General features: G+C 45.5%; 1 protein-coding gene across 1 annotated transcript in view; it reads left to right on the top strand.

Moving 5' to 3' along the window:
• PRSS12 (serine protease 12) overlaps window positions 1–25,164 on the top strand; it is a 474,415-nt gene that overhangs the window by 88,633 nt on the left and 360,618 nt on the right. The window contains exon 2 of the mRNA XM_085634365.1: window positions 3,334–3,475. Within this exon, the coding sequence (XP_085490491.1) occupies window positions 3,334–3,475 (142 nt within the window). The remainder of the gene's footprint in view (window positions 1–3,333; window positions 3,476–25,164) is intronic.

Raw genomic sequence — 25,164 nt, forward strand, 5'->3', positions numbered from 1 at the left:
CTTTAGGTGAAATTAAGAAAGAAGTCCCTGCTACAGTTGTGTCAACATCTCCAGTAATTTGCACGTGTCCCTTGATAATGCTGGTGACATATCTATTACAGGAAATTCACATATGGCGCTAAGTGTGCCACAAGACCATTCAAACCACTTGAGTCCGTAAGGAGAGCAATTAAAATTCCAAATTTCATTTGATATACTAACCAGGCATATACTTTTCAGTAGAGAATCCCTAAACGGGCCTGACATTTTCACACATGTCTTTCTTGTCCTACTGTGGCAAATTCTAGCAGAGTAGGCAGGTGTGTGCGCGTTTTGTGGATTCATTTAAAATATCAAAATTGTGTTTTGTGTTTTTCTACTAAGTTCTGTATCACAATGTAAGAATGCACTTGCAGAGGCAACCCTGTGATGGGAAACATCCTTCACAACACGGGCATTGCATCGCAATGCCTTTACAACGTGGGCATTACAATGCAAGTCGTTACAACGACTTGCGCTGGATGGCGCTCTAACCTAACGAACAGTATGATTTATTATTCCAACACCTTCCCTACTGTATGTAGACTGGAGTTGGAATAGTAAATCATACTATTCCTAAGTCCAGCGCCCTCCAGCGCAAGTCGTACCGACTTGCGTTGTAACAAACGCGATGTAAAGTACCACATTGTAAATGTATGCGTAGTAACGTCCTACATTCCCCTGCGATATGGGATAGATGTAACACACTATGCTGCGGCTACAAAGGAACTCTTCCAGCAAAGTTAAACCCAGAGATGTTTTAAGGCAAGTGCCAAGTGGACAATTGCCCAGGGCCCTCGCCTACCAAGGGGGCCCCTGTGAAAGTGAACTTTCTCTCAGATTAATTTCTGTGTATTTTTGCATCTTAACCTTTAGCATATAATTCAATATTATTAGGCAACATAGGGCTTGAATTAGCAAAAAATGGGAAATTAAATTCAAAGTTGTTGCCTGTAATTTAAATACCATGAGTGGGCCTGCAGCACCTATTGTGCCACCCACTTAAGTAGCCCTTAACCATCTCTCAGGCCTGCCACTGACAGCCTGTGTGTGCAGTTTTACACTGCCATGGTTCATGCTGCCTGTCTCTGACCAGTCTGGGTTGAGTGGCAGCTGGGCTTTGTGTATTCCTTTAGATAGCCACACACAAAGGAATTGTAGGTGTGACTCAGTAGCCATCTGCATGTTGATAGGTAATACTAAGCAGGATTGTAGGGAGGAACTGGCACACCTAAATGGGCTGTGTCCTGTCCCCACACAAAGAGGCTGCATACCCCCCTGTAGTGAGTCTGGAGTCAGTGCAGGAAGGGTGGACCTCTGTGCACTTCAACGCTTTGTTTTAAGTCTCCACCACTTCAAAAGGCACAGCTGGGTATAAGTACTGGACCCATGTTACCACAACTTGAATACACTTCTGGACCTGTGACCACTTTGCCAAGAGGAAGAGGATCTGCTGTGCCGCTCAATGGCTGCCACTCTGCTGGAGCTGCTGTTTGCTGAACTCTTGCCTTGCTTTGTTACCCTGCTGCTTGCTGCTCTCTCTCTGCCTGGGTGAGAAGGACTGGACCTGAATCATTTGAACCCGGAGTGACTCCAAGGGCTTGCTAGCTTGCCTCCTGTTGCCCAAGTCTCAGGGACACAAAATACTTAGAACCTACCTATTCCTTGGGCTCATCTGTTTGTGAGTCTGGGCTGCCAAGATTTTGCCACCCCAGTCCTGGACCCTTGGAAGTGGACCTAGGGGTTTGATCCAGTTGAACAAACGTATACTCTGCTGCAAGAGCAGAATACACGCATCACCGCTTTTGCGGGAACTGGACTGGCGCATCGCATTCGGAACCAGCACATCGCACTCAGAACCACTGCTTCAGAACCGACGCATCGCCTCAAAAGCGTGGAGATACTAGGTGCATCGCATTCGGAACTGCCTCACTTCGGAACCAACCCTTTAATAAAAGCCCTGACACATCACAGCAGTTGCGTGGAGGAATCCAGCGCAATACCTCAACTGCTTGGGAATCACCAACGCATCTCGCTGGTGCGACCAGGAGCAAGGTACTTTTGCTCAGCGAGTCCTGTGTGGGTCCTGTATCCGGCCCTTGTTCCATCGTGGTCAGCCTGAACTCTTGACTTTGTCCCTGTCCAGCACGGCCATTTAAATCTATAGGGGCTACTTGCTTCTAAATGCTGGTTTTGCATTTAATCTTTAAAAATTCATATCTCGACTTCTACACATTGGATGTTTGTCATTTTGCTCTTGTTTTATTTATAAAATTATTCTTTATTTTTCTAATCCTGTGGGGAGTCTTAGGTGGTGTTTTCACTGATTTACTGTTTAGTATTGCACAAATACATTACACATTGCCTCGTAAGTTAAGCCTGACTGCTCTGTGCCAAGCTAGCAGAGGGTGAGCACTGGATAATTTAGGTTGTGTAGTGGCTTACCCTGACTAGGATTGTGGTACCTGCTTGGACAGGGTGCATACCTCTGCCAACCAGAAAGCCAATTTCTAACAGTGCTCTTTTGTCCTTAAGTAAAGCAGAGTACCTGACTGCGTACATTTAAAACGTATTAAAACAGACTTTAGGGGACAGCTACCTTGTCGAGTGAGGATAATGCAAGGAAATTGTATTGCGGGAGCAGTGAGGAGGTTTGATCAAAAGGCACATCTTCCACACTGGTTTTGGAAGAGGTGATTTCTATCTTCTCCTGTAGATCATCGACACCTAGGCCTGTAGGTCTCTAACATAGGTCATCTTTCTCAGTGGTTTGGATAATGATTTGACATGTACATTTAAGAGGGTTAATGGGATCAGAACGTGATCTAGCCAGGCCTTCATCAAGAAGTTGTCAATAATATGAGAGCATGGTTTTGCAGTTAGAATGTCATTGATGGAAGGGTGCAGGCCACATTTCCAAGGGTCATGCCCGCATGCACATGTATTACCACTGGCCCACCTATTCCCCGCAGTGGAACTGGCTGTCCAAGACTGCTCCACTTCAATGTTCATTCTGTAATGGCCCATAAGTTGCCAGGGTTACAGACTGCTTGTAGTTGACATCCCATTACACAATACACCATGGTTCCTACAGCCAGTGATGCTAAATTCATTACAGAACTCTATTTAGAACTCTATTCAATTGGCGACGTGGACTCTCCAGAACATCTCTTTTGATAACTGTAATTGAATGAACCATCAGGACTACAGAGAACTTGTTCAGTGTGCTAGAAAATATTTCAAAGAGGTTGACCAAAACGTTCTTTATACCTGCTCCTTACTGCCTCTAAATGGTTTTACTTTTCACTCCTACAGGGTCTGTCCGTCTCCGAGAGGGGAAGAGCGGATCAGGCGGGAGCACAGTGGAAGTCTACCTGAACGGAGCTTGGGGAACCATCTGCAGCAGGAGCTGGGATGATAATGATGCCTCGGTGGTGTGTCGGCAGCTCCAGCTTGGGTGAGTGCATGGCCACAGTGGCGGCCAGAAGTTAAAGGACCAGGCTGTACTTACGGTGCTGTGCTTTCATACACTTATCATTTGATTGACGGCTATGTTTTTAAAAAAGATTTCCTCACAGCAGACCAAAGCACAGTCAACTTCTAAACATTTAAAGCGATCCGCAGTTTTCAAACATATATTCTCATTTGGAAAGTCCTACAGGCAGGGCTTTAAGTGGGCTGGGTCTCACCGGTGCTGAGCACCGGCAGTTTTTAAAGGGGGCCCTCGAAACGGGTCTCTATCGGACTCTGTTTTGTGCCCTGTCACAGGCGGTTTATTTTTTTCCGGACTGCGGTGACAGCAGGCACATCGATGTGCGCATGGTGAGCGTTGTAGAGGAAGGGAAATCCTTTAACCCCTTTGCTGCGGGGGTAATTCCCGTGCGGCACGGGGGGGCCGACGACGGCGGCGCTGTGCTCGTGATGAGCCCAGCTCGTCATGCTGCACAGTGGAGCTGTGCTCATGACGAGCTGGGCTCGTCACGACTCTGCCTACTAATTGATTCTCCTGCGCAGGCGGGGAATCAATTACGTGTGGGAGTGGCGCGACCGTTATGATGAGCCCAGCTCGTCATGAGCACAGCTCCACTGTGCCTCATGACGAGCTGGGCTCGTCATGAGCATACAACGGGTTAAAGAGAGTCCTTTTCTCTCTATATTTCCCTTCTCTTTCTGACACTTAGGAGCAGCAACATTGTTGTGGTCTCACCAGGGCTCTAAGTGGAAGCTTTTTCAAAATTATCTACAAGCCATAGTTGCTGCTTATTTATCTTATGCAACTAACAACCATTGACAAAGCTAATTGTCCTGACTTTTTGTACGTATGATGTTACTTGTTGTATTTTATATCTGGAATGACAGAAACAGCAAAATACCAGATGGGCGGCACACCATGCTAAGCACAGATTTTTAGCTTATGTGTTTTTAAGCCACGCCCTTAATCACATTGGCCATGTCCCTTTGAGAGACCCCCCAGTTTTGTCATCCCACTTAAAGCCCTGCCTACAGGTATATTGTGCAGTAGCTTCATTGAAACTATCTTCAATCTGACAGTAGTGCAACTGTAATTCCAGTTTATCTAATTAAAATAAAATTCCTAATGATGTGGCAAGGCGAAACTCATATTTTTTGCCCCTCGGCCTCACCCTGAAATAGGGTCCCAAAAAGTTTTTTTTGTTTTCCTTCAGAATGTTTTGGAGTTCACTTCACAGCCCAATCATTTTATAAAATTTCAGCCTGGCTCTCACATTTGGGGAAGTGCTTGTATAATCAGAAACTGACCATCTGCTGTCAGGTTTTTTGCGCAGTCCACTCAGCACAACGAGAAATCAAGAGGAAAAATGTATTTATATTTTGTAATTCATTATCAGACAATTATTTTTCCTCATCTTATATTCAAACTCTCTCAATCTCTCTTTTTTACTTTCATCCTCTTGTCTCTCCTCTTCATCCTCTCCCTACCATACCCTCTTCTTAACCCGTTCCTCACTTGTAACCCTTCTATCCCTTTTTCCTCTTCTCCTATCTACTCCTCCTCCTTCCCACTTTAACCCTATTACCCATTCATGTGTCCCTCCGTATCCACCTATGCACCCAGGTTCTGGAATAACATTGACGTATCCATCAGGACCTCCACAAAGCTGCTCCAATTTAGGAACGAGTTGAAGATTCCCCTCTGTAAAGAACACTACATCACAATGCATTAACAGTCTACAAACCAGCTACCTCTCCTATTATTCAGCAATGTTTAGCTTGCCTTTGACCATGTACAGTGCTCCGCTGCCGTTTGGCTAAGTTTGCGCTATTGAAATACTATATACCTATGTATCCATTTCTTCCCCAGTCCTTATCTTCAGTCTTTACTCTGTACCTTTCTCCTCTCCACTCTCCTTGCAACACTCAGTTCATTCTCTTGCCCTCATAAGTTCACTGGCCCTGCCCCAGAGTCAAGTAATGGCTGCCCCTGCTCAAGAAATCAGTCTGGAGATACTGAGGTTCACGCGGAGCTGTAGGTCAGTTCAGGGGTTGTGGATTTTTAAGTACATAGAGTATTAGTGATCGACTGGCAGAATGCACTGAAAGTACTATGTGTGGTGTGGGATATGCCTGAAGCAATGTAAAGAGATGTGTGAGGTTTGCAAAACAGTCCCTTTTGGAATGCTGGTGCACAGAGCGCTACTGAGGTAGGAGGGCATGGCTGTACATAGGGCAGCACTCTAGGAAGGCTTAGATGCATGGAGCAGTACTGAAGGTGAGGAGTGAAGGTGCACATAGGAGTATGGGGAATAAAGTTTCACTGGACAGTATTAAGAGATGTGGTGAAGTATAAAGCAGTGGGGAGTGCGGCATCAGTACTTTCTGGTGGAGTAATAATATACATCACAGCATGGGGGGGTGAAATCACACAGAACAATATGACAAGGTTAAAGGGGCCCAGAGCACTAGTAAGAAGAGGTAAATTACCACATATCAGTAGTTATGATGAAGGGAACCAAAGCGGAAAGTGTGGAGGGAAGAGAGTATACGCCTCATTACAAAATGGCTGCCATGCATGCACTCCCTCTGCAGTCATTTCGTTAAAAAAACAAAATTGTCATCAGGGCTGGACTGGCCATACTGGGCATTGGGCGTTTTTCTGGGAGGCTGAAAAGGTGGGGGGCTGGTTTTGCAGCAATGCTGCAATATCAGCTCCAGAGCAAAATAAGCAGGCCAGCATTATTCACACAGCATTCACTTTCATTTCCAGCCTCCCTGTGCTTTGAAATATTTTATCAGTTTCCAGCAACAATAAAAGTGTCAAGACATCTCTGGTGATTATTATTCCTGCTGGAGAGGGACTGGAGTTTTGTCTAGTGGCAGTTTTGACTCATCTAAGGTAGCGCAGAGGGTTAAGATGCCTGCTGCAAAACATGCACCATACAGATCACAGAACTACATTTCATGTGCATATCTCAGTGGATTACTGCTTGTGTCACAGAGATCCATTTGTTAACGTGAACTTCATAAATTGCAGTTGTAATCTAGCTCAGTGAGCTATGAACTGCCATCAAAGAGCTTCATGCAAACTGTATCATAAAGGTTAAAAACATATGTTTTTCCCCAGTCTTTCATTATCCTAATGTTGCTTAAAAAAGTATTTGTTTGGCTGGAAATTAATTCTTATTAGTAAAGCCAACCCTAACCACTGTGTTATGTTTTGAAGCCTGTTAGTCCATCTCCAGATCAGCACTCTTAAAAAAGCCTACACCTCATACTCTCCTATGTCTCATGTAACATTTTCTCTGTGTGTGTGTTGTAAAGTGCTCGAATGCCCTACAGTGGTATGAGAGGCGCTATAAAACAAATGAAATACATGTGAGAGAGGGGCTATGGAGAGATGCAGGGCACTGTTGGAGGGTGATAGTGAGGGAATCATTGAGGTGCCCCAATAAAGAGTGTCCCAACCTGGTGCACTACAAGGCAATTTTTTGCTATGCTTTAAAAGCTAATACAATTGAATGTATAATGAAAAATGTGCTGTAGAATGTACCATTATTGCTATTTGTTTCCATATTTTCTTTGAGGCAGAACCAACAAACCCTCCCTTATAGTGGGCATACTCGCTCCCTCCACTCACTTGCTACGACGCAACATACGGGGGGGTGTCTGACAAAATTTGCCAGGGCAGCTTTGGGTTCCCAGTCCGGCCCTGATTGCCATAGCTAAAGATCAGCAAGACTTATTAGCTTTGCCAACGCCAGTTCTTTGGTGTTGTAGAACTTGAAAGCCAAACTAGCACCCTGTTTCAAGACATTTTACAGTTGTGGCAGCCATGCAATTTCATTATGAGTTTCACTGGTTGGCGCAATAGAAGATGACGCGACCCATCGCGGGTCACCTTGTCGTTTCATGAAATCCTCTGGAAATCAATGGACTTCGCCCAGTGGAACAGACATGGAAAGCCCTTGCAAACCCCTTCTGCCTAACAAATTTCACTATGGATGGGTTTTGCACATTTTCACTGCATATTTTTTCCACTGATAGTGCTTATAACACTGCTTTGCGCCACCTGATAGAAGACCTTGCTACCAACAGAATGTAAAAATGAAAACAACTCAGAACGAATGACTAGGTAAAGGCATTATTATTATAGTCTTATATCTGAACTACACCGTCTCTTGACACAATGGAATAATTTATCATCTGCTCCAGCAAGGACATTCTCGGGCCTAATACAGTGTATGTGTAACCAATTAAACGACAGCTGTGGGACCATAGAGCAACATATACAAATGTCTGTCAGAAAATAATCATTTTGTTGAACTGCAGAAACGGTAGCCCTGAGAAACAATGTGCCGCAAAAATATATTGACTTGCTCCTGTCTAGTAGATGGAATAAAATATATTATTGGGTATACAGTGTTAGCACACATGCTGCCCGTTTCCTTTGCAGTATGAATAGGGGTACCTATGTCGCATGATTAACGCTGCCAACAGGAATGTGCACCAATTGGGTGTCTAAATATGTGCACATAGTATACTTGAACAGCCAAAGAGGACTTCAATTAATGTCGGAATAAATATCTCCAAGTGCACAGTGCCCCTTATTTCGAGTGGCCTCTTAATTCCGATTTGGTTAGAAACAGGATTTTTCAGTATTACTGTACGTGTTACAGGAGACGAATGTACTGGGTCAAACCACCTGTCCATAGAATAGATGTCGGACTTTGGATTTTTGAGTAGAAATCCATGTGATAACACCAACTTCTGCAGAGTGGTGTGGCCAGCAGCACAGCAAGATGGCCGCATTGTAAAGAAATCCCACCAGCTACTCCGCTGAACCCCGTCCTCTGCATTGCTTGGACGTGCCAAGAAACGCTGCCCAGCCAAGGGTCTGATGCTGGGAGACTGGCACACAGGTGTCGTGCAACCCGCACAGTACTGCACTGAAATGTGAACGCAAGATGGCGCTTATCACAAGAAGAGGGACAAGGGCTTGGTAGGTCCAGCATACACGCCCCAGATAGCTATGACGAAAGGAAAGGTATGCAGTTCCGAAGAAGGGTGAGGAAAAGGAAGGGGGGGAGGAAAAAAAGGGGGGGCGTAGAAAAAAGGGGAGGTTGTGGATAGTAAATACCAGGTGTTCCTAATGGAATGAAGATGGAATAGCTCAAATTAGGAGCAAGAGCCCTCACACACCCCGAAGGGTGTCATGCTTCATCATCCGGCAGCTCCTCGTTAGGCTGGCGCTGCAATGACCAACAGGCCTCGCAGGGGGGCTCTTTGCCGGAGGACTTCTCTGGTTGCCAATGTGAAGCTGAAAAAACAGTGTGGAGGCGTATGTATAGTGAGTAGAGATGGAGGAACCTGTGCTATGACTAAAAACAACAGACTAAAAAGTTGTGGATGAAGAGGGGAAATTATACCTGCTTAAGCTCAGAGTGATATGTGTGGGGTGAAGATGGTCAACATGTTTCATGCCCTAAATCGTCCAGTTGGATCTTGGCATTTCATCAGGAGCGGGAGATCCTCATCGACTCTAGAGGGGACAGTATGGGTATGTGTAATAAAGGTCACGTCCCCTGCAGTCTGGACTCTTGTCGTAGTCCTGTGTGAAAGTAAAAGCTTGGAAAAAAACAAGGAAAAGTGAGGTATACCTTCTGGAGAACACCTAAAAGGGGTGTGGGGGGGGGGTATCATGGCCCCAACTGTGATGTCCAGAGCACTCGCAAAATGGTGAGGGAGGAAGAACTCAGCTGGAGGTCCTCCAAAGCGCGGAACCTACCTGCGTCTGGACATCACCAGGGATGTCCATGTCGACCATCTTCACCCACACTCATAGCACAGGTACCCAGCGAATAAAATACTTGACATACAGGAGTGGTCTCACTTCCAGAGAGCGCAGACAGCTAAGGCAATCACATCTACATGTAAATGTGCTAAATATGGAATATTATGCTTGGTTGAGCAGGCTGGTGGTAGAGTTAGTTTGTTCAGTCCATGGGTTAAGGAAACTTTATGCTAACAAAAGGCTACATTGTTTTATGTGTAGCTTACAAACCTGTGAATCTTCTGCCTAATTCAGGATGGTTTGCATGTATACTCTAAATGCGCTCAAATATACTCATGATAGACCTGTTAAAAATATATGTGAGGGCTTAAGATCTGATATCACTTCTTATGATGCCACTTCCTTTGGTGTCAATGCCTGTGATCCCACTTGCGTTGTCACGTGCCATGATGGCACTTGCATACTGCCTTACGAGGTCAGTCCCCCCACTTCTTTTTTTAGGACTTGTTCCCTGGATATATGGTTGAATTGGGGGGGGCAGAAAAGGGAAGGTGGATGCCCTGCTTTGCCACACACCCTCACAAATTTCTCCCTCGGATAGTAGCTTTTGGAGTATCCTCTGCTAGTTGGTTACAGTTTCTTTTTGACTGTATGTTTGTTGCCGCTAATAGTTTTTGCCAGAATGCTGTTGCATCTCTGGCCTGGGATGAGGGAGTTGCCGTTTCTTGCAGAACACATGCCCACCTTCACTATACTGCTCACCGCACGTGTCGGCTTGGGACTGCCTGCTGATGGGAGGGTGGAGGACTGATCATCGCACTAATGCCACTTATGTTAAATACAGCTTTGTCACTTGGTATGCGCAAGGGCTGGGCTCCATGTGGAAGCACAAAATACTCCAATACTTATGGCGTAGGGGAGTGGACATTAAATTCCTCCAGAAGACACATCTAGCAGGTGAGGAGATACACAGAATTCCCAGGAGATGGAGGCACCAATCACACACTACAGACATTTCCTCTTACACACAGAGGACACTGATATGGGTTCAACTGGGCACGCTGATCAAACAAATCACCGATGCCACTGCCACCAATCAAAAATGGTAGGGCAGCTGAGGGGAGGAGGAGAAGGGGACAGTAAGAGGACGGAGAGGAAGGGTAGGGAAATAAAAATAAAATAATAAGAAAAATCACTTACCGGCTACTCCGCTTCACACTAGCTGCCTGCCGCCTCGTTGCTCCTGCTCCTCCTCCGGAAGTGGATGGGCCTAGAGGCACAGGCTCCCCACCCAATCCAGCATAAGAGCAGCGTCTGGATTGGTCTGAGCAGCCTCGTTTGCCGTTCAGACGGTACTTGGGAGCCTGTGGAGTTTTTCCAACTCGGATGTGGAACATAGCCGGGTTAGAGAAACATAAGTGTGCATGTCTGTTTGGCCAGCCTTAGACGCCGGCCACACTGACATGCACCCTTATAAGTGCACAGTACTCCCCCCTGCCATGGCCCGGCACCACCCCTCCTGTCAGACGTAAGCAGCCCAGACAGATATAAATAAAACAAAAATCACAATGTGTTGTTACCGTTTTATTTATCATCTGCTGGTTGTGGGTTGACTATCATCCGCCATTGCGGAGAAGCCGCTCCTGCAAATCACTGTGCATATAGACAAAGAAGGCCGCTATGTCCTGCTCAAGGCGCACCTTATCTGCCTCCCAGTGATGCTGGATAGCCTCTCCACCCAAAACATAGGGCAGACACAGTTTCTTGACACACGAACGCCACTTCTGTCAGATGATGTGGGTTTATCTATAATCCAGGGGGGTCTCTATAGGTCGACATTGGCAGATGCACCCTTGGTAAAACTAGCTAGTTTCCAAGCATGGGCGGGGAACTGGAGCTTAGTGGATGTCTGGAGATTACAGAATGGGGCAAACCAGGTTTACTGTTTTTTTATTGCTGGGTCTACGACCCACATACCCAGCTGGACAAGACTATGTGTACGTGTGACCTTGTGAATGTAGTGATGCATGTCGAATACTTGGCCTGTACTGAAGGAGGCCAAGAAAGGGTTGGAGAAGGAGCTATGGTCCACTAGGACTCTGTCTGCGCTCTAGCGCACAACCTCCCTGCGAACCCCTTGGTCAGATCCAAAATAGCTGTTGAGAGGGAAAATTTAGATTTTTCACAGCCTGATGGGCAGAAAATCTGGATTTTATAAAGGACACGGAGGCTAATATTATGCAAATCTCCTTTATTGCCACAGCTCAGCAGCAACAATTGAAGAACATAGAACTTCAATGAACATTCTAAAGAAGTATAAAGTCCCTTCGTGACCAGCCATCTTCCTTCTTTGTTAAATCTGCGAGGAAAGATCAACATGTAGAAACAGGAATACGACTGAAGATAGCTCTCCAAAGAGTGGTCCGAAGGAAAGAAGTTTTTCATTTTGGAAGAACAGAATAACATTTCATAATATTTTATCCACATTGGGAGGGGATAAATTAATAGTGGTGGGATAATATTAGCCTCCGTGTCCTTAATAAAATCCAGATTTTCTGCCCAGCAGGCTGTGAAAAATCTAAATTTGATGGCAAAACACGGAGGCCATAATATGCAAGTTTAAAGTGCATTAAGAACATTATCAATCGCATTAGGGATTGGTCTAAAAGAACAAGCCTTAAACATACTATCACTTGACCAGTCTGCTGCCCTAAGTGAAGAACCAGACCTTATGGGCCTGGCGGCGCAGGGTACGCCTTAATCTCCTGAGTTCACCTGCTTTGTTGAACAGAGACACAGGACACTCTGTTGAGCGTAGAAGATCAGGTTTATTAGCTGCAGCTAAGTACAGTTGTCCCAGAAGTACACCCGGTATGTTCTTAGGAGACTGCCACTTTACTCCATGGCGCACAATATTTTATAGCACATAGATTCACCAGGAACACACCCAATGCATACATGTTTAGCCAATGGGAAGAGTTTGAAAACAAGATATAACCAATGAGAAAAGTTTAAAAACAAGATATCAAGTAACCCAAATAAACCTCTCTTCCAACTGTTTTTGTCACCCCTCCCCACAGGTTAATCAGTGGTCGTCTCTACAACTCTACTTGCAGGTGGCAGGACATTTGTATGCTTTGGAGGACAGTTGTGAAATGAGAGAATACAAGTAGAGAATAGCGAAGGCCAGAAGATAAGATACAGCATGAGAAAAATACTAAAGGCTAACAGATAGTTGATATAGAGATTAGGTAGTCCAGACAAGGATTAGTTTAGGCCGGCTGGTGTCTGAGATGGGTTTCAAGACAAGGACGGAGGGGTTTTTTGACACGTTGCAGGCCAAGGGGCAGAGACACTTTGTGAATCGAGCAGCCTGTGTAAAGGTAACACAAAATGGCGGTGAATGTAAAATGGAGTCGAAATTAAAGAACCTCATAAGGATATCTTGAAGTCCCCCTCCCAGAAAAAATGCCTTGGAAGCCGAAGCACCTCTGGGCTCCAAAAACAGATACATCCACTCCGCTTTCATGCATAACATCTTTCACCCATCTTGCCAGGGTTGGAGAAGAAACTCCTTTATGAGGGGATCTATAGGAAATGAGTAGTTGCCGTTCATTCATTCTCAGATATTCAGTTCTTTTCTCGTACTCTTTCAGACACCTAACTACGCAGAGTCTTTCATTCTGAGGAAAAAAGGGATAAAAGATAGAGGAAGACATTGTCTTGGTTCTCTTCTTGAGGTAATAGCAAACTCCTTCAGGTTGGAAGGCCCTGCTAGAAATATCTAACGCTTTCACGTCTGAGGTTCTTCTAAAAGATACTAGACATAGTAAAATGGTAAGTTTGTATGAGATGCGTTTAAGAGAGAGAGAAGAATTCTCTCCCCAAGAAAATAGAGTTCTAAGTATAAGTAACATCCCACATGGCAGTGTATTTAGCAGAAGGAGGGATGAGAATTCTCATACTTCTCATTATTTTCTTAGTTAATAAGCTCTGTCCAACGGAGATTCCGTTAATTAAAGAATGGCCAGCAGAAATCGCAGATCTGTAAACATTAACGGTTCTATAAGATAAACCAGTTGTAAAGAGATCTGAAAGGTAGTTGACAACGTGAACTAAATCAGTTGAAACGGGATCATAATGTCGTTGAAGGCACCAGCGAACCCATTTGTTCCATGCCAGTCGATAAGCTTTCCTTGTACCGGGTGCCCACGACTCAGAAATGAGTGTCACAGCGTTTGACGAAAGCCCTGGGATTCGCCACTGTCTCCTGAAATCTTCCATGCCGTCAGCACCAGAAGACCCTGCTCTACCAGGGGATGAGTGTCTCCCTCTGGACCTAGGAGTACCTCTCTGAAAGAAGGGATCAGAATGGGAAAGTCTATACTCATTTCTAGAATTATCGGGAACCATGCCTGAGATTCCCAGAGTGGTGTTATCACCACCATGCTCTCTCTGTAACATCGAGCATGAAGAAGTAGACGGGGAAGCAATGCAAAAGGCGGGAAGGCATAAGGGGCCAGACCCCTCCAATCTTGGAGGAAGGCGTCCACTTTCTGAGCCTGAGGGTCCGGTCTCCAACTGAAGAAATTCTTCAATTGAGTATTCAGACGGTCTGCAAACAGGTCTGTCTGGAAGGGACCCCATTTGGATTGGATGGTTAAGAAAATCTGCCTGTCTAGTCTCCAGTTGCTGGAGTTCTTGAAATTCCTTGAGAACCAGTCTGCTACACCATTGTTCAAGCCAGGAATGTGTTCCGCTACAACCGATATTCCTTTGTTCAAACAGTAGTCCCAGAAACCTTTCGCTAGGTCCGATAAACCCTTGGAGTGAGGACCCCCTAGTTTGCTGACATATCGTACTGTGGAGACATTGTCCATCCGTAACGTTACACAGCATTTCGCAGAATTCTGGGTGAAACAACGAATCGCAAATGAACCTGCTAATAATTCTAAGCAGTTGACATGCAACCTCTTCTCTTGATGAGTCCAACCACCCTCTGTTGATGAGTTCCCACATCTGGCTCCCCATCCTTCCAAACTCGCGTCTGACTCTATTATTAGATCCGGTTCCTCCACAAAAATGGCTCTGCCATTCCATGCCTCTACATTCTTCAACCACCAGAGGATTTCGGTCCTCGAATCCTGGTCGAGGGAGATCAGATGGGAGTAGGAGCGATCTTAGGGATCTGGCCTTCAGTCTCTGAAGTGCTCGATAATGTAATGGACCTGGGAAGATTGCTTGAATTGTCGATGAAAGAAGGCCCAGGATCCTTGCTAGGATCCTTAAGGGGAAGGACTCTAGTCCGAGTAACTTTCTGAGTTCCTTCCTCACTTTCCTTGTCTGGAGTCTCAATTCTGCCTTCACGGTGTCTACTAGGAAACCCAGAAACTGTGTCTGTTGACTTGGGATTACACAAGATTTCTTTGTGTTTATAATGAAGACCAGATGTTGTAAGAGGTGAATTGTAAGGTCTGTGTGAAGTGATACGGTCTCTTTTGATTGTGCCATTATGAGGATGTCGTCGAGGTATATGATCAGTCTCACTCCCCTCTGTCTGAGACAGGCGGTGAGAGGTCGGAGTACCTTGGTGAAGCACCAAGGGGCAGATGATAGCCCGAAGGGGAGGCTGCAAAACTGGAATAGTTTCCCTTCCCAGGTGAATTGAAGGAACTTCTGGTCAGGTCCCCAGATAGGGATTGTTAGATAAGCGTCTTTTAGATCTAGTCTGGTTAACCAGTCCCCTTTCCGTAAAATGTCCCTCAGGAGGTGTATCCCTTCCATTTTGAAGTGTTGATATACTACCCACTGGTTTAAATCTTTTAAGTTTATGACTGGTCTCTGTTCCTTGTGTTTCTTTTCTACTAAAAAGATATTGCTGAGAAAGCCTAGGTAATTGCCTTCGACAATGGCACCTTTCTTTAATATGTCTTGCACCTCTTGGGAGACCAGAAGCCTGTCCTTGTGAGAGAGGGTAATATCTCGTGGATGTTTTGTCTGGAAAGGGGTATCGGTGAAATCTATCTTGTAACCTCTCACTGTGTCTAAGACCCAAGGGTCTTTGGTTACTAAGTTCCAATTCCCTGCGAATTGACGTAATCTCCCTCCCACCTTTGGAGGGGTATCTGAAAGGTCTCTCAAGATTCCTACCTGATGAGAAGGAGCGTTGTCTTCGTTCACCTCTGAAGGGACGTCCGCAGCTCCTTTGTCTCTGGGGATAGAACTGTTGAGCGCCGAAGTTGCTGTTATATCTGCCGCCACGGGACATGAAGGGTCTTGAATTGGAATTTCCTCGGCCGGGGAAACGACCCCGTATTCTCCCGGCCTGGGTGAAAACCCGATCTTGAAATACCTTTTTTATATCCTTTTGGGATTTTTGAATAGAGTTAAAAGCACCAACATACTTAGCCATGTCTTTAATGAAGTCCTCACCAAAGAGGAAGCCTTGAGAGTTAGGGCCTGGATCGTTTTTGGCCAATTCGATAAGTTTGGGGTCTATTTTGAATAAAACTCCCTTCCTTCTCTCTGTGGAGAGAGCAGTGTTTGCATTTCCGATAAGCAATGATTGCACCACTCAAGTGTGAGTGGTGTCCCTCTTATAGCACAGCTGTGGTGGTGCGAAGAAATCGCAGATGATCCAAGAAAAGTTCAACGAAGTTAATCTTGAAAATTGATTGAGCAAAGATATCCATTGTCATCATGAATACTTAGACAATAATGTAGCTTAGGCAATTCCAATAGCTTTTAACAGGAAACCAAAGGAAAATCCCCAATGCATTTCGGGTGGGTAACCCTTCGTCAGGAGGAATCCTAAAGAATATGAAGAAAGGAGTAAGTGTCACAACCCCTTAGCTAGTGCCAGCTTATAAAAAATGTGTGTATTAAATGTATTAATTATAGTGAAAGAAGAAACAGAGATAGTAGTCCACACGAGTGAAACAATAAAGAATAGGTTAAATGTACCAAAAACCAGTAACTGATAACCTTGTATATGGCTCTAATCCGAAACAAGACTAGATGACAAGGTTTGCAACGACGGAAAGTCACTGTGATTGTTAATTAAATAAGGGAAGTCCGTTACCAAAGTTTAACAACAATGAAAATACACCGTGATTCAAAAATAATAAAGAAGAAGGTACAACGAAGGAAATTAACGTGAACGAGTGAATGGGAAAAGCCTGTAGGTTAAGTTTAAACACAATCAACCATCGTGATTAACAAAGTATAAAAACGTAGTAACCCGAAGGTTTCAACGAGAATGTGAGCGAAGATAGCTCAACTGAAAGTAAATTTACCTTTAGTATGAATCACGAGCGAACATGTACAATGCTCGCGCAGGCAGTATTACAAGTGTCAGCCATTGTTCAGACTTGTTATAAGCAGAAAAAACAAACGATTACTGTGACGCCTAAATGGCGGCCATCTTAGAATGGGTGAAGCAAAATACTAAACATTGATCATGGCGCTAAATGGCAGCCATCTTTAATTGACTCAACAAAATAGGTGTGTAAACAAAACTATAAGCGGACTGGAAAAGTGTTGACAGAAAAGATAAATACAATGAAATGAGATGGAAAAATTATATAAAAAATAATATGAGAAAAAAAGTCCATAAACATATACACGTGAACTTTTGGTAATGAAGGTTTGAAAAAAGAAATGTTACCCTTAGGCTGTGATAAAAAGTAAATAGATTAAAATGGAAAAGATAAAATAGTTGAAAATAGAAAGCAGAATATAGAAAACAATGGGCGTGTGAACATTAATGATAAAGTTTAAGACTGTGTTAAAAAATAGGTAGATTTCAAGTGGGAAAGATGAAGTTGTCAAGTGTCAAAAATAAAATAAAATAAGAAGAGTGAAAGTAAACATGAAGAACAAAAATAAACAAGTGTTAAAAAAGAAAAAGGAAAAACAAACATAAACGAGATTAACGTGCTGAAGAGGACGACTCCTCTTCAGCACGCTCAGAACCTTCTTTAATTTGGTTTATCGTGTTCAAAACGGAGTGCGTGGTATACTATATCCTTGCATTTCCGATAAGGCATATGGCCCGCTGGACCCATTCCCTGAGTTCTTTGGGATCGACTGGGGAGTCTCCCAGATAGGCCGATTCGGCCATTTCAAATATTTTTGTAAGGGGGCCAATGGTGTCAAGAAGGCGATCTTGGCATGATTTCAATCCCTTATCTATGCCCTTTCTCGGGTCCCTGGATGTCTTAGCTATAAAGGCCACAACTTTGGGGTCTAGTTCTGGTGTGGCAGCTATTTTATTGGGGAGGGAAGGCCTCGGGCATTCGGAACGTAATCTGGACCTGACCTCTTGAGGGATTTCCTTCCTCAGCCAGAAGGTGAGGTAGTCCGCCACGTGTTGGGAAGGGGTCCATTCCGGGGATAAAGGGTGTTTTATTAGTAAGGGCTCGAACATCAAGTCACCGAATGGGTCCAAGAGTCCCATGTTAGGTTGTGTGGTGTTTTAAGCCTCTTCGGAACTTCCCGTTCCCCTTAGTGCCTCTTCCACGTCAGTGTTAAAACCAGAGGAACATGAGAGGTCAATTTCCGTGTCGGAGTTGTTATCAGTATTAATGGGAAGCTCAGGGCCTAGATCATGCCCACATGGGGTGCCCGAGGCACCAGTCTTATCACCGCCTTGAGAGCGTGAAGGAGGAGCGGAGGTTTTGGGCTTTTGGTGGCTATTCTTTGTTTGTCTCCAAGCGTCCTCTTTTTAGGAGCCTTAACTGCTCCTTCTTTCTGGGTACTAGTGGAAGGGCGGGGGGTGATGAGAGAGAAGGATTCTAATTTTTCATTAATTTTATCGTCAATTGAGCCAAGTACCTTCTCAACTGCTTTATTGATTAGTTCCTCTAGTCTGTCACCAATATTCATTTGAGGGGCAGACATTATAGATGGATTATGTCATTAAAATAATTTAGTACTGGGTCAGGTTCAAGGTTTACCCCATTTTTTTTTTTTTAAGTTGGATGAAGATGATTTTGTTGAAATCCTACCGAAGCTATGAGCGTCGTGACAGTTGATCGGTAAAAGCGTCCTGACAGCTGATCGGTAAAAGAGTGGCAGTTTATAAACTGTCACATTATTTAAGGGAAATCCGAGTTTAGCCCAAAGTAATAAAATGGATGCCTAATAGTAAGAAACAGAGGTGTCTCAAACAGCTAAAATGGCCGCCACGCACGCAGATGTGAGCGTGGCCGCCTGCTAAGGTGTTTTCCTCTAAGCCTGGCCTGCCTCAGACGCGAGTAAAGGCGTCAAGGAGGCCGGGGAGGAAAGAAGGCACTAAATTGCGGTGCTCCCGATAACAGGGGAGTCTGCGTCAGTCAAGGGAGCCAGGAAGGATGCATTGTGTGTGGCCAAGTGTTGGGAAGAGAGAGCCGGTAAGGGTGTAGCGAGCGCGAGTAAGCGCGAGATCTGTATTTGAATATATGCAGCGCACGCAAGCCTGCCCATTAGTAGAAAGTAAATACGTCTTTAAAATGAGTAAATTCGGTCCAGTATGGGACCGTAGGGGAAAAAGAAGAGTTCAGGAAGGTGGGGGGAAAGAAAGCCCCAGGAGAGAGAGAGAGAAGGGCATTAGAGTAAGCCCAATCAAGAGGTATACAATATACAGGGTATCAAGTACTGAGAAAAAAGAAGGCCATTAGAATAAACCCAATCTAAAGTACTGAGCATAGACACACAGGTATAAACAACAGTCCAATCAATTAAGTACTACAAACACATTAAAAAATCATGTCTATAAAGGACAAGCTGAGAGCAGTACTTATCTTTCTGAGCAGCAGCAACAAAGAAGGAAGATGGCTGGTCACGAAGGAACTTTATACTTCTTTAGAATGTTCATTGAAGTTCTATGTTCATCAGTTGTTGCTGCTGAGCTGTGGCAATAAAGGAGATTTGCATAATATGGCCTCCGTGTCGTGTCATAAAATTATTGACAGTGGCCATCCAGTCACCCACATTAGGAACGTGACAGGAGATGTAGTCTTTGTCATCTACTACCGCAACTTATACAGAGAGCAACAGCAGGTACCGAGGGAGGAGATTGAATCCTTCAAGGACAGTGTGCCTCTGATCCACATGGGGGGGGCCCGAAGGTGCAGCGCTGGGAGGACCTATCAGGAGGCTGGAAATCAAAGACACAATAGCAGAACTGTCAGGTGGTAAAACTCTGGGGATGGATGTCCACCTGAATTTTATCGTAGCTATACAGCACATCTTGCGCATAAACCAGCTGTGATGTATGCGAGGGCCCGAGAGACTGACTTCGCCCTGAACACCACCAGGGAAGCTCTCATAGTGTCCGTTCACAAACCCAAGGGTGATGCCCTCGATGTGTCCTCCTGCAGTCCATTATCCAATGCTGAATATAAACTATAAAATCCTTAGTAAAGTGTTGGCCACACCTGAATGCGCTGGCCCATCACAAACAGAAAGGCTTCATTCTACAACACAGCACTTCCCTCAATATCAGGCGACTCTTCAGAGTTCTGGGCAATGACCCAGCACAATATCGCGCCACAGCACTAATACTTTCTATAGACCTACATAAGGTATTTGATAACCTGGATTGGTGGTACTTGAGAGCGGTTATGTGCCGTGTGAATTTGGGTCCTGGTTGGGACAAGTAAGTCACTCTGTTGTACTCTGGTGCTGTTGTGTGGGTCCGGATTAGTCAATGTATACCAGAGGTGATTAAGGTCCAAAGAGGGACACAGCAGGGCTGTCCTTTGTCTCCGATACCCTTTGTGCTAGTGGTGGAACCTATACCTGCGTTGTCAGGATGAAGGGAAGAGGGAGATGTCTACCGTTACAAGACACTGAACACATTGTCTCGTTATATGCACACAACATGCTCCTGTACCTCAAAGACACAAAAACAGGAGTGCCTTGGAGCATCAGGATCCTGAATACCTTGGGGACAGTCTCTGGGCTACACACTAACTGAAGCAAATCTTTTGCATTCCGGTATCCACTGAGTTCCGGGACCACTTGCGGCTTGATCCTTAATAGAGTGTTGAATGGGCTTTCTGAGTCCTCCAATACCTAGGGCTCAAAATGTATCATTTCAGAGTGGAAACAAGGGAAGTGAGCCTTGGAGAGGTGCTAGGAGCTTTAAGAGGCATAATGGCATTCTGATGATCCCTTAAACTCCCAATTATGGCCAGAATTGCGCTGTCTAAAATGGTGGTCCTATCAAGAGTCCTGTACTGTTTTGTGATCCTTCCTGTATGGATACTACAGAGTTGGTTCAGGGAACTATACTTTCTGCTATGCAACATCATCTGATATAGAGGCAGACATTGGATCTCACTGGAGGTACTAAGGCATCCAGTGGGGATGATAGGCCTGGGAGCACTGAATTATTAAATATATTTCTTATCAGCAGTCTGGCCAGATAGATGGCCAGACATCATACAGCAGATCTAGGCGAAGTGGGGGACCCGTGCCACAGAAGGGCTCTTGTAGCACTGTAACTGGGAGAACAGCTGAGGGTTGTGCAGAGCCCTGAACTACTATTGATAGCCCTCTGCTGTTGGCAAACGCTGGACCGGAAGACACAACTCTGCCCATTGTATGCACCTGCCCTGTCTGTGGTGGGCGTACCCACACCTGGGGCAGGATTCTTCACAGAATTCAGGATGCGGAGTGGACCAAAGCGGTGCCCGAAATAGAAGGAGACTGCTGTGCGGAAGGCAGGACTCGCAACCTACATGAACTGGTCATCAAAGAAGGCCTACCCATGGCGGAATTCCTGTCATACGCTGCACTGATGAGGTGGTGTTAGAAATGGGGGTCCCTAGTTGGCAATAGTTTTCACCTTTGTCCAAGTAGGGAGCCTTCTAGCTAGACAGGGTAAGGGGGATACACTTCTAAAATAACTCCTCCTCACCCCCTTGGTAGGAGCAGACAGGCTTATCTCAGAGGCAGTGTGTAAAGCATTTGTGAACACATACAGTAACACAGTGAAATCACTACAAATGGAAACCACACCAGTTTAGAAAAATATGTAATCTTGATCTAAACCAAACAAGACCAAAATGACAAAAAAAATCCACAATACAGTAATCAAAATTTAATACTTAGAAGGCAAAAATAGTTCTGTTTATAGCAAACTATAGATGTGACACTTTCAACAAAAAGTACCTTTGATGCGTCAGAAACAAAAACAGCTGCAAAGAAGGTGATGACTCGGTTCCTTATGCCCAGGGAAGGTGATGCGTCGGTTCCTTACTCCAGGGGAGGTGATGCGTTGGTTCCTTACTGCCACACAGGGGAGGTGATGCGTCGGTTCCTTACTGAAGGGGAGGTGATGCCTCGGTTTCTTACTGCGGCCCCGGTGTCCTTGTAAACTTGGCGCCCTGGTGCGATGCGATGTGTGGGGATCAGGGATGCGTTGGTTCTCGATGCAGCGGCGGCAACGGTGCTGCGTTGGTCTCTCCAGCTGCGGTCCCACGATGCGTTGGCTCTTGCAACCACACAGCAGGGCATGCGTAGGAATCGGTGTAGTGATCTTGGAGATCGGTGCATGGAATTCAGCATGCGGGATTTCTCCAAACGCGGGCAGGCGGTGCGTCGGTTTCTTCAGCGGCACAGCAGCGATGCATCGGAAATGGCTGCGGATGTGTCACGCTTCTCGTAGTTGCATCTCTTTTAGAGTTCCCAACAGCAGGAACAACCTCCAGATGCCAACTCAGCAACAGGCACCTCTTGGCAGGTCAGAACCCCCGGCAAGGAAGTTCAAGAGAGCTGGCGGTGAAGTCTTTGTAGCCCTGAGAATTCAGAAAAGGAGGCAAGCTCCACTTCAAACCCTTGGAGATCTTCTTCAAGCAGGATACACAGCACACAGCAAAGTCTTTATCCTCTCTTTGGCAGAAACAGCCACTGCAGGTCAACCCCAGACATCACACAGCAAATGGGCAGTACTTCTTCAGCTTCCCCAGCTCTTCTCCTTGGCAGAGATCCCTCTTGAGTCCAGAAGTAACCTAAAGTTCTGGGGTCTGGGCCCCAATATTTATACAGTAATTCTCTTTGTTGTCTGGTGACAAAGAGGCTCTGTGCTCAGTCAAAACCAGTTCTGTCTTCTCTGGTCCAGCGTCCCGGCAGGAGGTGGAGACAGCATTGTGTAAGGTAGACCAGGCCCATTCAGGTGAAAGGAAATCTCTTCCCCTTACTCTAAATACAGCCCAGGTCTATTCAGCCCAGCCCTGACTCATCCAGGAAAGGCAGGACACACCTCTACCCCCGCCCCCCCATTGGTTGTCTACAGTGAATGCACACCCCCAGCCCCTGTCATTCCAAAGCCAGACAACCAATTCACAAACCAGCAGAGGCACACAGGATGGCTAAGCAAGAAAATACCCACTTTCTAAAAGGGGTATTTTCAAACACAGAAAGTAAAAATCATTGTTACTAAAATATGCATCTTTGTATTCTGAGTTCAGGCATACTAAACTTCACCTTCCTATCTTGTCCCAATGGGAAGTTATATTTGAGATGTTATAAATGAACTCCCATTCTATCCTATAGGACAGATAGCCTTTCAATAGTGAAAAGAAAAACTCACTGTAGTTCACTATCAGGACAAGTTACACACATCAAAACATTCCCTACCTTTCACAGACACTGCACCCTGCCACAGGGGTAACTTGGGCCTACCTTAGGGGTGACTCACATGTAAGAAAAGGGAAGTTTAGGGCCTGGCAGTGGCAGGTCTGAGAAACTTTTGCAAGGCTGCTTATGTGGGTGGTACAATCAGTTCTGCAGGCCCACTAGCAGCATTTGGCTTACAGTCCCTGGGCACACACAGTGCACTGTACTAGGGACTTAGTAATAAGTCAAACAAGCCAACCATGGAAACACCAATCCATATTTACAGAGGGAGCACTTGCATTTTGGCACTGATCAGCGGTGGCAAAGTGCCCAGAGCATCTAGACCAGCAAAAACAAAGTTCAGCACACAGCAAAAACAGAGGAGGCAGAGGCAAAAATACAGAGAAAAACCATGCCAAGGATGCCAGGTGCAACAGGTGAAAGCATCTCCTCTGGGCAGCGGCCCCAGTGGAACCACTTACGCACTACCTGCTGAAGACACTACTGGCCTTTGACGGATGCAGACTCATCTCATGGATATATCAAACTACCTTGTCCATGGTAACGAACAAATTACCAGCACTACAGCCCAGATGAGAAACTGAACTGATTAGACCATTCAGAGGGAAAGAATGGGAACAGGACCTGGAGAGGGTCACAAGACGAAGCACAACACACGCTACAAATACACACAATTTAATTACCTGCACCGCACATACCTTACTCCACATAGACTAAATGTCCTGCTGCAATCGGACTCCATAGCCTTCCCACATTTTGCCATGACAGACGCTGACGGTTTTTAGATGGTGCGGACTGTCCTATTATAATAGGATTTTGGAGTAAGGTGTTGTTAGACCTAGTCAGAATGAGAACATCCTTAACAGTAGAAGAGCACGTACGGCTATGTACAACTTGTCTGTAATTTGCACCGCAATGGTGAATTCCGTAAATATGAAAGGCTCTGCATCTTTGTACCTGACTACGAGAATGTTGATTTACGAACGAACAAAAACATGTTAAACAAGCATAGGCAAAGCCAATAGATCTTGCCTATACAAGAGCTATTGGCTTTGGCAATGTGTTTTTTCCACGTTGTACACTAGTGTGGCTGCTGTTGAGCATAGTGAAAAGTTAGTGGCATGGAGTGTCCTAGAGTGGAGTAGCTGGGGTACAGTGTCGTAGTCTCGATTTGTTTGAGTAGAGTGTTGTAGAGTGGAGTAGGGGGAGTAGATTGTTGTTGAGTTGTGTAGAAGGGAGTAGAGTTCAGTGGCAGAAAGTGACGTAGAGTGCAGTGTCATAGAGTACAGTGTCACATAGGGCAGTGTCGTAGAGTGCAGTGGCATAGAGTGGAGTGGCATAGAGTGGAGTGAGGTAGATTAGGAAGGGAGTGGGTGGGATTTAGTCGAGCGGTGTGGTTTGGAGTGGGTGGACTGGATGCAGTGGATTGGAGTGGGGCGGATTGAAATGGGGTGAGATGGATTGGATTGGGGTGGACTGGAGTGGGGTGGATTAGATTTGTTTGGGGTGGGTGGATTGGATAGGGGTGAGGTTGATTTGATTATAGTAGGGTGGTTTGCAGTGGAGCAAGTTTCAGTGGAGTGGAGGTGGTAGCTTGGACTGGACTGGAGGGGTGGATTAGATTGGGGTGAGGTAGATTGGATTGGATTGGAGTGGGGTAGATTGGATTGGAGTGGGGTGGAATGGATTGGAGTGGGGTGGATTAGAGTGTGGTAGTCTGGATGGATTGGATTAAGTGGGGTGGCCTGAATTGGGGTGGGTGGCTTGGATTGTGGTAGAGTGGGGTTGATTGGAGTAGAGTGGGTGGATTGTAATGGGGTGGGGTTGATAGAAATGGGTTGGGTGGATTGGAGTGGGGTGGACTGTAGAGGGATGAACTGGCGTGGGGTGGATTGGAGTGGAGTAGAGTGGATAGCAGGGATGTGTATTGGATTGGTGTGTTGTGGATTGGATTTAGTGGGATGGATTGGATTGGAGTGGATTGGATTGAGATGGATTGGGGTGGGGTGAACTGGATTGGGGTGGGGTGAACTGGATTGGGGTTGGGTGGATTGAATTGAGGGGATTAGACTGAGGTGGGGTGGGGATTGGACTGAGGTGGGGTGAGGTCGATTTTCAATCTGGGATTGCTGTGGCCAAACTGTCTTGGCCCTGCGCCTGCCCCTAAAAATCATATTAAAAGCTTGGGCATGTGGCTGGACCGATCCATCAATTTTGAGCATCAGGCGATGAAACTGGCTGCCACCTGTTAC

The sequence above is a fragment of the Triturus cristatus genome, chromosome 2_1, assembly GCF_964204655.1.
Source record: "Triturus cristatus chromosome 2_1, aTriCri1.1, whole genome shotgun sequence".
Taxonomy (NCBI): domain Eukaryota; kingdom Metazoa; phylum Chordata; class Amphibia; order Caudata; family Salamandridae; genus Triturus; species Triturus cristatus.